The sequence below is a fragment of the Ictalurus punctatus genome, chromosome 3, assembly GCF_001660625.3.
Source record: "Ictalurus punctatus breed USDA103 chromosome 3, Coco_2.0, whole genome shotgun sequence".
NCBI lineage: Eukaryota > Metazoa > Chordata > Actinopteri > Siluriformes > Ictaluridae > Ictalurus > Ictalurus punctatus.
In genome coordinates, this window is record NC_030418.2 from 35344466 (window position 1) to 35355250 (window position 10785).

The following is a 10785-nucleotide window of genomic DNA, read 5'->3' on the forward strand; positions in this document are numbered from 1 at the left end:
ACAAGTTTAAAAGCTACAAGGCACAATAACGGCTCATTTAAAAGCAAATTATAAAAAAAAAAATTTTTATTGTAGTGTCACATTGATTTAAAAAAAAAAAAAAAAAAAAAAAAAAAAAAAAAAAAACACAGACAAAATAATAAAATAACTCTTCCATGCAGACGTGCTGGAAGTTCACTGAGCTTTACAGTGGTACAAAGTGTTAGTAGTGGTATTAGTTCGTTAAAGATTAAAAACAGTGCAGGGAAAAGAAACCTGGCGCTGCATCACTTCATTCAAGATTCCTGACGAGGCTCGTCATCATGATCTTTTTAAAACGTACGCCCATCTTTTCACGGCGAAGCGCACCCCCCACCCCCACCCCCCGAACAGCTCCTACAGCAGAACTGCAGTCAATGCCGTCGATTTAGGGTTAAAAAGTGAAAAATATCAATAAACTACATTAAGATTAAAAATAGGTTTTAAAGATATCAGTAAAGTCAATTAAGAGTGTGATTTCAGCTCAGTGGCTGTGTGTCTGCCCCTGAAACTGGATCTACGGTGTGTACTGTGCAAAGTAAACCGACTCGGATATGAGATTAGACCCGGAAATCAGGGGAATTTTCACAGGATTTAACGGCACGATAGCACAAATACGTCAAGGTTCACAAACCTTATTTATGGCATTAGTTAACATCGTTAAACGATGATTAATGTTAAAGTAATCAACACTTGTGCTAAACGATTGTTCAGATGTAAACTGAATATTCAATTTTAGATTTGACTTCAACTCTCAGTAACTTCGACAGAGAGACGAAAGAGAGTCTGCTGAGGGAACGGCTGTTTGTAGCTGCTATAACGTAAGTGATGACGGGACGTTCCACAACATTAAATGCAACTATAAACGGATAAAAAAAAATGATGCTGTAATTGTAATTGTAACATTGTAATAATTGGCAAATTGCTGTGGGATAAGAGGAATAAATCACGTCAGGATGTGCGGTTATAGGAAATTAATCAATTATTTTGCAGGGTGGTAACAGTAGCTCCGCACCGCACCGCACCGCACCACCCAGATGTCGATCATTTTCCCCTAACAGCACAACACGGAGTGTTTTTTTTTCTTGCATACTCCATCGATAACTCGATATCAATCCGCACAACAGAAATAAATGCTAAAATATCGATCGGCCGAACTCGGGTCAGCGGGATTAAAAGCTAGATTTCCACAAATTAACGAGCGCAAACATTTCGTAAAACATTATCTTATCTAAATGGAATAAACCTTACCGTGTAAACAATCAAATTGATACAAGTGTTGATTACGTGACTATTATTAACGCTATATTACTGTTCACACTGATGATTTGTTCATTAAATGTTAATGAAGGGAATCTTATTATAAAGCATTACCTATAGAGCTTCATCTCATTTCTGTATTTTGTGATTGAAAACGTAAAAAAAAATAAAGAGAGAGAGAGAGAGAGAGAGAGAGAGAGAGAGAGAGAGTCACTATTTCTCAAAGTACGGCAGGTAAAAGAACTTGAATCCCCTTTGCCCTCTAACAGCACAGCTTATGTAGATCACGTGGTAAACTGTAAGGGAAGAAAAAATATACATGTATATATTTAAATCAATCAGAGCACAAAACTGCACTAATTTTATCTCAAAGTGTAACACTCAACATTTTGTTCAATCACTAGCCACTGTTTCATATATATGTCTATTACATATCACCGCAGCACTGTTCAGATCTGGACTGTGATTGGTCAGAAGGTGTTGGTTATAGTATTTATATTATATATGTTTCTCAGTAACATGACACGCTTCGTCTTATTAATGTCAGGAAAGAGAGCAGAGTGAGGGCTGGCGAGGGAATGTTTATAGCTGCTATAACGTAAGTGACGACCGGAACTACCCCGTTTAATGGATGCTCCACAACACTAAATGTAACTATAAATGGATAAAAAAGTGAGACATGTCGTTCATGAACACTCTCAAAGGCAAGGTGGAGATTACTACGAGACCTTATAGTGCTGCTTTCACAGATCTGACCCCCATTAACAATCTTGCTACAGATTACAAACAGGCCCCGCCTTCTTTTCTTTCCACGTTATCATCTATTACAGCATAACATCAGAGATCATGATATATACCAGACATGGAACATGTCACTTCACTCGCCAAGGCAAAATATGAACTTTGTGTACCTTAAAACTGGCTTAATGCCCATATGTGACTTCTTAATAAATATATATATATATAAAATGTATAAAAAAAAAAAAACATACCACCGGGAATGAAGAGAAGAAATCCAGATACAAAGAAAATTGCACTTGAAACCTCTGTTAAGAAATAAAGCACAGGTGTGTTTTCCCACTATTGTAACACACACTCATACACATAATCAGACATGTACGGTTACACACACACACACACACACACACACATCCATACACTAGCACACATCACCATTCAGCTGTCAAAGGAAGTGTTAATGCTTTCGATACACAACATTTTGATGAATCTCACCTGCGTGTGGGTTTAACTCGAGGACAATGCCTGTAAAAATCAGAGCTGAGGAGACAGAGAGAGACAGAGCGGTCCGTAACATTCGGTAACCAGATTATATAAAACTACACTCTGAGTGGGAGGGAATAATTCATGACCAGGCAACAAAATAAAAACAGTGCCTGCAACTCAGCAACGCGGAGCTGGTTTAGTTATCTAGTTTTGGGTTTCTCAGCTCCCGATGCACAGAGATTTAAACTGGTGTTTAAATCTTACCAACTCCAGTGATGAGGAGGAGGAACGAGGCGAGCACCACTCTTCTGTTCTTTTTTATTAAAGGATGAGACGTCCACCTGAGAACACAAAACAAAAGCCGCTCTCATGTTAAAATATATGGTTTATTCATCTATTATATTACCTACGAATTACAAAAGGCATGAGTGTGTCATATGACAGTAATGCAAATGTTCAGTGCCCTACCGAGTGAGTAGCTTAATGAACCTGCCTGCTGCCTCGTCGTTACTGACCGAGCGAGCCAGCCCGCCTCGTAATTACTGACCGAGCGAGCCAGCCCGCCTCGTAGTTACTGACCGAGCGAGCCAGCCCGCCTCGTCGTTACAGACCGAGCCAGCCAGCCCGCCTCGTCGTTACTGACCGAGCCAGCCAGCCCGCCTCGTATTTGTTGACTGAGCGAGCCAGCTCGCCTCGTATTTGTTGACCGAGCGACCCAGCCCGCCTCGTATTTATTGACCGAGCGAGCCAGCCCGCCTCGTATTTATTGACCGAGCAAGCCAGCCCGCCTCGTATTTATTGACCGAGCGAGCCAGCCCGCCTCGTATTTATTGACCGAGCGAGCCAGCCCGCCTCGTAGTTACTGACCGAGCGAGCCAGCCCGCCTCGTATTTGTTGACTGAGCGAGCCAGCCCGCCTCGTATTTGTTGACCGAGCGAGCCAGCCCGCCTCGTATTTATTGACCGAGCAAGCCAGCCTGCCTCGTATTTATTGACCGAGCGAACCAGCCTGCCTCGTATTTATTGACCAAGCGAGCCAGCCCGCCTCGTAGTTACTGACCGAGCGAGCCAGCCCGCCTCGTATTTGTTGACTGAGCGAGCCAGCCCGCCTCGTATTTGTTGACTGAGCGAGCCAGCCCGCCTCGTATTTATTGACCGAGCAAGCCAGCCTGCCTCGTATTTATTAACCGAGCGAACCAGCCTGCCTCGTATTTGTTGACCGAGCGAGCCAGCCCGCCTCGTAGTTACTGACCGAGCGAGCCAGCCTGCCTCGTATTTATTGACCGAGCGAACCAGCCTGCCTCGTATTTATTGACCGAGCGAACCAGCCCGCCTCGTAATTACTGACCGAGCGAGCCAGCCCGCCTCGTATTTGTTGACTGAGCGAGCCAGCACGCCTCGTAGTTACTGACCGAGCGAGCCAGCCTGCCTCGTATTTATTGACTGAGCGAGCCAGCCCGCCTCGTATTTGTTGACTGAGCGAGCCAGCCCGCCTCGTATTTATTGACTGAGCGAGCCAGCCTGCCTCGTAGTTACTGACCGAGCGAGCCAGCCCGCCTCGTATTTGTTGACTGAGCGAGCCAGCCTGCCTCGTATTTATTGACCGAGCGAGCCAGCCCGCCTCGTATTTATTGACCGAGCGAGCCAGCCTGCCTCGTAGTTACTGACCGAGCGAGCCAGCCTGCCTCGTAATTACTGACCGAGAGAGCCAGCCTGCCTCGTAGTTACTGACCGAGAGAGCCAGCCTGCCTCGTAGTTACTGAGCATCTAAGCAATTGAGTCCTCCAGTTGCTCAATGACAGAATGAATAAGAGAGCCAACCAGCCACATAGTGACCGATCGAGTAGCTTTAATAAGTTAGTGAGTGAGCCAGGAACATAGTGACCGATTACGCCAGCGGGGAGCTTAATGATTGACCGAGTAAGTGCGCCAGCCAGCCAATTACTCAAACAACCAAACAACTCAGCCAGCCATTATTATATATCTAGTGTCTATAAAGCACGAGGAGTAGTGACTGCCCGAGGAGCGAGCGGGCCAAACAAGTGAGTGAGCCAGTAGGTTAGAACCTTCATGAGTCACCTCCATTTCCAGATCATCTTCTTTGTTGACTTTAGGTTTTGAATTAACCTAACATCAGATAACCCCAGAGGTATCAGAGCATGTTTTCCTTTAGCTTATCTTCCCGCAACGATAATTTCCCAGGAACTAGATCTCACAGCCGCCAACAGTCCTGCCAATCTGCCCAGGATTTTGACTCCTTACTGATAAACTGCACATTATTTCAGTCAAATATTTAGTCTGTGCACCCACAGAACCGTGGTGTGTGTGTGTGTGTGTGTGTGTGTCTGTCTGGGTGTGTGGGTGTGTGTTTACCCGCAGCAGTGTGCAGAGAGCTGTGTAACGGAGCTGAGTGTGCTGAATGACCACTGGGAGCTGCAGTAAGACAGCGTGGCTGGATCACTGTAACACACACACACACACACACACACACTTTACAACATGAATATAAGAGTTTAAAAACACGGTGAATCATTGTGTCAATACAATATTATAATATCTTCAAGCAGCATTATAAAGGTTTTGGCAATTATTGTGATACTGACATTTAATTTAATACCAGCCGAGTAGTTTCATTAATATGCTTTTTTCGAGCATGAAAAGTACACACACACACACACACACACACACAACATGAGAAAGGAACTGAAATTCTGACCTGATTTTAAAAAGGTTGTTGAAGGTGGAGTTTACAGGACTGCCCAAGACCTCTTCATTCTCCAGGTTCTGTGATTCAAATATATACACACACATATATATATATATATAAAAACACCTCCTACAGTATATATGCACTATTTATTTTGATTTCTATACATTTATTTACTGATTACTAGTAGACACTTAAACCGTATAAAATACAGCGCCCTCCACTAATATTGGCACCCCTGGTAAATATGAGCAAAGACGGCTGTGAAAAATTGTCTTTATTGTTTAACTTTTTGATCTTTTGTTCAAAAAAAAAAAAATCACAAAAATACTCCGCTCTCATGGATATCAAACTATTGCACAAACACAACACGGGTTTACCAAGAAAAAAAATCTCTGTTAAATATGGGTGTGCAACAATTATTGGCACCCCTATGAATTCATATGAGAAAATATGTGTGAAATTTATTCCTATTAATATTTTACATTGTTTGGTGCACCTGGGTGACTAGGAACAGGAAATTGTTCAACTATGACTTCCTGTTTCACAGGGGTATAAATATGAGGTAACACACAGGCCAAATTCCCTTAGTCATTCATAACAATGGGTAAGAGCGAGGAATGTAGCTGTGATGTGCGGGAAAAGGTTGTTGAGCTTCACACAATGGGGCGTGTCTATAAGAAAATAGCACAAGCATTGAAAACGCCCGTTTCACCATCAGGACAATGATTAAGAAGTTCCAGTCGACTGGAGATGTTATGAATGAACCTGGAACTGGACGTGTGTCTATATCGTCTCAACGCACTGTGAAGAGGACGGTTCGAGTGGATAAAACATCTCCAAGGATCACAGCTGGAGAACTGCAGAAGTTAGTCGTGTCTTGGGGTCAGAAAGTCTCCAAAACTACAATCTGAAGTCACCGACATCACCACAAGCTGTTTGGAAGGGTTTCAGGAAAAACCCTCTGCCAGAAAGCTTCAAATGGGCCGTGGTTGGATCTTCCAGCAGGACAATTATCCAAAACATCATCAAAATCAACACAAAAACAGTTTACTGACCATAAAATCACGGTCCTGCCCTGACCATCCCAGTCCCCTGACCTGAACCCCATGGAGAACCTGTGGGGTGAACTGAAGAGGAGAGTCCACCAGCGTGGACCTGAAATGTGAAGGATGTGGAGAGATTCTGTACGGAGGAACGCTCTCAGATCCCTCGCCATGTATTCTCCAACCTCCTCAGGCGTTATAGGAGAAGACTCAATAATTGTTGCACACCTATATTTAACTAAGATATTTTTTGATAAACCTGTATTGTGTTTGATAATTGTTTGATATCCATGAGAGCGAACAAAACATCTAAAAGGTTAAACAATAAAGAATTTTTCACAGCCTTCACTCCTCATATTTTCCAAACTATGAAAAGGAATAAAATGTAAATAAACGCAGCGAGCGGCTCCTCGCCTGGTATTTGAGGTTGCTGTGATCCATCGTTCCGTTGGAGGAGGAGGGAAGACTCTGCGGTTTGGAGAAAGTCAGGGGGCCGAACGTCATCTCTCCATCACGATCCCTCTCTCTTTCCTTCCATCCGTCCAAATCCCCCTCTGGCCCCGCCCCGTCCTCCTCCCCCTCCAATGAGAAGGCATCGTCAATGGTAAACTGCTTCGCCATGGTTACGGACCCTCAGGCGCTCACTGGGTGAAGATGGATGTACACTAGGGTAAAATTGAAATCCCCATGAAATCAGAAGTGACGTTTTGTGGCTTTTATAATGAATAGGTTTGCTTTAAGGTTATCTATAAGCTAGTGCTGCTCCAAAACAATAACAAAATTCACATTTAAAAGATATACGCATTCAAAATTTACAGTCTCTTTCTACCGCCAATACGGATCAACAAGCTAAACGCTATTGGCTATTTAAAAAGATGGAGGAGACACTCGATTTGTCCTGCCCTGACTTCCTGTTTCAGTGGAAATTACATCAACGCATTGAATAACAGCTGAATACAGACGAATCTTAAACAGCTAATAATAGACTTAATGACAACACAATAAACTGCTGTGTAAAAATATTGTGAATAAAATGAGATATTTATCTGCTAGCGTCAGACATTCTGAAAAATTAGCTAGTTCACGGTAAATAAAATGAAGAGCATTGTTAAAGTAAGTGAGCTCCACACTGCCCCCCGGTGGTCGCTCGGCTTCAGTTGCAGAAGTTATTACAGCATTACTAAACTAAACTCTAACTCCACTGCCTCTCACGTCACGACTCTGAGGTGTGTGTTAACCACAACACACGTGCAGCGAAAGGGAAGGAGTGTGTAACAGGGAACACACACTCGACCTTGGCGGCAGGAACCGCGCAGCGGAAATCAACTTCCTGTGAGCTTTACATACTCCGCTTCCTTCCCTTTAACTGTGTCGATCAGAACAAAGCAGCACAACTCCATAAACGGTCACGTAGCAATAAAACACCGTCAGAATGTTAGGCTTTTAAAATATTATACAACGATGACAAATAAAACAAAACAAAAACCGTATTGTTACACCACGGCGCTGCGGCGTTCTGGACTGTGATTGGTCAGAAGGTGTTGAATTCTCCATAACAGCAGCTCTCACAGCATATAAACACTGATCAGACTACTAAAGTACGTATAAACACTCTGATCAGACTACTAAAGTACGTATAAACACTCTGATCAGACTACTAAAGTACGTATAAACACTCTGATCAGACTACTAAAGTACGTATAAACACTTTGATCAGACTACTAAAGTACGTATAAACACTTTGATCAGACTACTAAAGTACGTATAAACACTCTGATCAGACTACTAAAGTATGTATAAACACTTTGATCAGACTACTAAAGTACGTATAAACACTCTGATCAGACTACTAAAGTACGTATAAACACTTTGATCAGACTACTAAAGTACGTATAAACACTTTGATCAGACTACTAAAGTACGTATAAACACTTTGATCAGACTACTAAAGTACGCATAAACACTCTGATCAGACTACTAAAGTACGTATAAACACTCTGATCAGACTACTAAAGTACGTATAAACACTTTGATCAGACTACTAAAGTACGTATAAACACTTTGATCAGACTACTAAAGTACGTATAAACACTCTGATCAGACTACTAAAGTACGTATAAACACTTTGATCAGACTACTAAAGTACGTATAAACACTTTGATCAGACTACTAAAGTACGTATAAACACTTTGATCAGACTACTAAAGTACGTATAAACACTTTGATCAGACTACTAAAGTACGCATAAACACTCTGATCAGACTACTAAAGTACGTATAAACACTCTGATCAGACTACTGTTCAGTAATATTTGTTATCAGAGACACAGGAAGTGCTCAGGCTGTGGGTTTCCTGTAATGTTTACACCCGAAAGTTTTCTTTCACTTTAATTGATCTGACTTTATTCGACGAATTTTAATTTAATTACTCCACAATCTAAACAACTTTACGGGGTTTTCCTTTTAAACGCACTTTCGTTATCACAAATGTACTTTAACTCTTTTTCTTTTTTGTAATTTAATGATTTTTTACTGCTTTATGTGAAACATAACCTCACGAGCCGATATACAGATACCGATATTATAAACAACGGTCTCATAAACAACACCGTTACTCGAAAAGCTAACTCAAATTAAAGGAACGTTATTTTTTCTCCCTATCCTTATTCCGACAACTTCCGCAACCCTGCACTACGATTGGCTGCGAAATTCACTCTTACAGGCAGTCCACCAATCATCGGCAGGACTTATGACGTTCCACCAATCAATGCAAAGGCTGGATGACACGGAATACGGGTAGGCTAAAAACTTTCCTCAGCTATAACCGGTAATAAAGTCGTAATTCGATACTTACTGTCGCTGTTTTTGTGTGTGTTAGGGTGCGGAGATCCACATTTACGACATGACGTTGCCTAGGTAACCGTGCGTGGAGAAAATAAACAAACTCGTTCCAAAATATTAAAATTCGCGCATTCACACGAACAAAAACTTTGGACGGAACTTTTTGCTAGTTTAGCTCGCAAGCTTGCGTGTTTCTTTCTCTGATCACGTTTTCCTTCCGGCGCGTAAAAATGGCCTCAGGATTCTCTACTGCCCCCCTGCGGTCTGGACTGGAGGTGCTACTGCCTTATTAAATAAAATACTGAGAAGTCACAGCGTGCACGGTTCTTATTTAATAATACACTGTAAATAAGTAAAGTAATAAAACAAAATAAAATAAATGTAAAGAAAATCCGTATTGTAATTTAATATTTAACATTTAATAATGTCATAAAATGTAACACATTTCTTATCTGTTCTTAATGCTTTCTTATGCATACAAGACTTTCGGTGTCCTCTAAGAATTTTTTTGCTAATAAATTTACACTAAATGTGAGTTACAACAATTAACACATTTTGATTAATGACAGTTTAAGGATAACTTCTTTATATATAACAAAGCAACACCAAAATCGATCGAATTAATAAAAAGCTGAAATATATTGTCATCACGTATTTTCTATGACTAAGCTTCTGATTTCCCTGCTTACCTGAAATGCAGGCTACGTTTATGCCTATAAGTCATTTGGCTCGCTGTTTGACCCCACAGATGACATTAATAATAACTGGGACTCTAAGAACTTTCTGGAAATAAACAACGATAAGACAGAGGTTCGGGTTATTGGAAGTGAGACTCAGAGGAAAGATATACTTGTTTATTTAGATTTCTTGTCTGTAAAAAAAAAAAAAATGTCAAGTATCAAGAGGTCATATTTTACAATGACCTCTAGTTTGAAAAACAAAACAAACAAACAACACCCCCCCCCCCCCCCCCCCCCCACACACACACACACACACACACGAGTGACGCCTGAAAAACAGCATGCTATCATCTGTGTTCTCTGTGATATCTCCAAGGTCTGGAGGTTACTGATTACTGCAGCGCTCTTTTATCTGGCCTGAGAGCTGCACTACTAATTGTACTAGTCTGTAAAGTGTTCAGAAAGCTGCTGCCAGAATCCTGACACACAGTGAAATCACCCACCACATTAACCAGAAATCTCCTAATTGGCAAGATGTGGTTTTTAGGATTGATGGATGGTCTTTAAGCGTTTTCTTGTTTAATAAGATGTTAGATTTTCTCCTGCTCTGAGATCTTCTCATCCCAGAAACTCCTGTACAACCACAGGTATCTGAAATTCTGTGCTTGAAAACCACACACAAAATAAAAACTTTTCACATTTATTTTAGCTAATCTTTTTTTTAATTTATTTTTTTTTTTTAATTGTTGACCATATCTTTTGGTTTTATTATCCTTACTTTATATTGTACACCTCTTTTTAAAAAAACTATTATTATTATTATTGTTGTTGCTGTTGTTATTGCTGTTATTATTATTAGTAGTGGCATTATTATTATTATTATTATTATTATTATTATTATTATTATTATTATTAATAATAATAATAATAATAATAATAATAATAATAATAATAATACTTTCTGAAATTTTTTGATTAATAGTGCTCTCCAGTGTGTTTGTTTTTACTTCA

The 10785-nt window shown here is 40.8% G+C and overlaps 1 protein-coding gene across 2 annotated transcripts; it reads right to left on the minus strand.

The window, feature by feature from the left end:
* Nucleotides 1-901: 901 nt before the first annotated feature.
* tmem134 (transmembrane protein 134) lies at nt 902-9322 on the minus strand. 2 transcript variants are annotated; one of them, XM_017464071.3, is made up of 8 exons: nt 9108-9322; nt 6669-6898; nt 5218-5285; nt 4875-4961; nt 2767-2843; nt 2512-2556; nt 2271-2324; nt 902-1574 (listed from the first exon to the last, which is right to left on the minus strand). In XM_017464071.3, exons 2-8 carry the CDS (start codon nt 6873-6875, stop codon nt 1492-1494), a joined length of 621 nt encoding a protein of 206 aa, XP_017319560.1. In that variant the 5' UTR covers nt 6876-6898; nt 9108-9322; the 3' UTR covers nt 902-1491. The 2 variants fall into 2 exon arrangements, with proteins under 2 accessions (XP_017319560.1, XP_017319559.1); XM_017464070.3 differs by having other exon boundaries at nt 6669-6919; nt 9108-9321.
* Nucleotides 9323-10785: the final 1463 nt, after the last annotated feature.

Excerpts from the sequence above, each read along its gene's own strand:
- tmem134 (XM_017464071.3), bottom strand. The coding sequence starts at position 6,875 with ATGGCGAAGCAGTTTACCATTGACGATGCCTTCTCATTGGAGGGGGAG. Across the intron at positions 2,844-4,874 it reads CTCTCTGCACACTGCTGCGG|GTGGACGTCTCATCCTTTAA; the intron begins GTAAACACACAC and ends TTGTGTTCTCAG. Across the intron at positions 2,325-2,511 it reads CGAGTTAAACCCACACGCAG|AGGTTTCAAGTGCAATTTTC; the intron begins GTGAGATTCATC and ends ATTTCTTAACAG.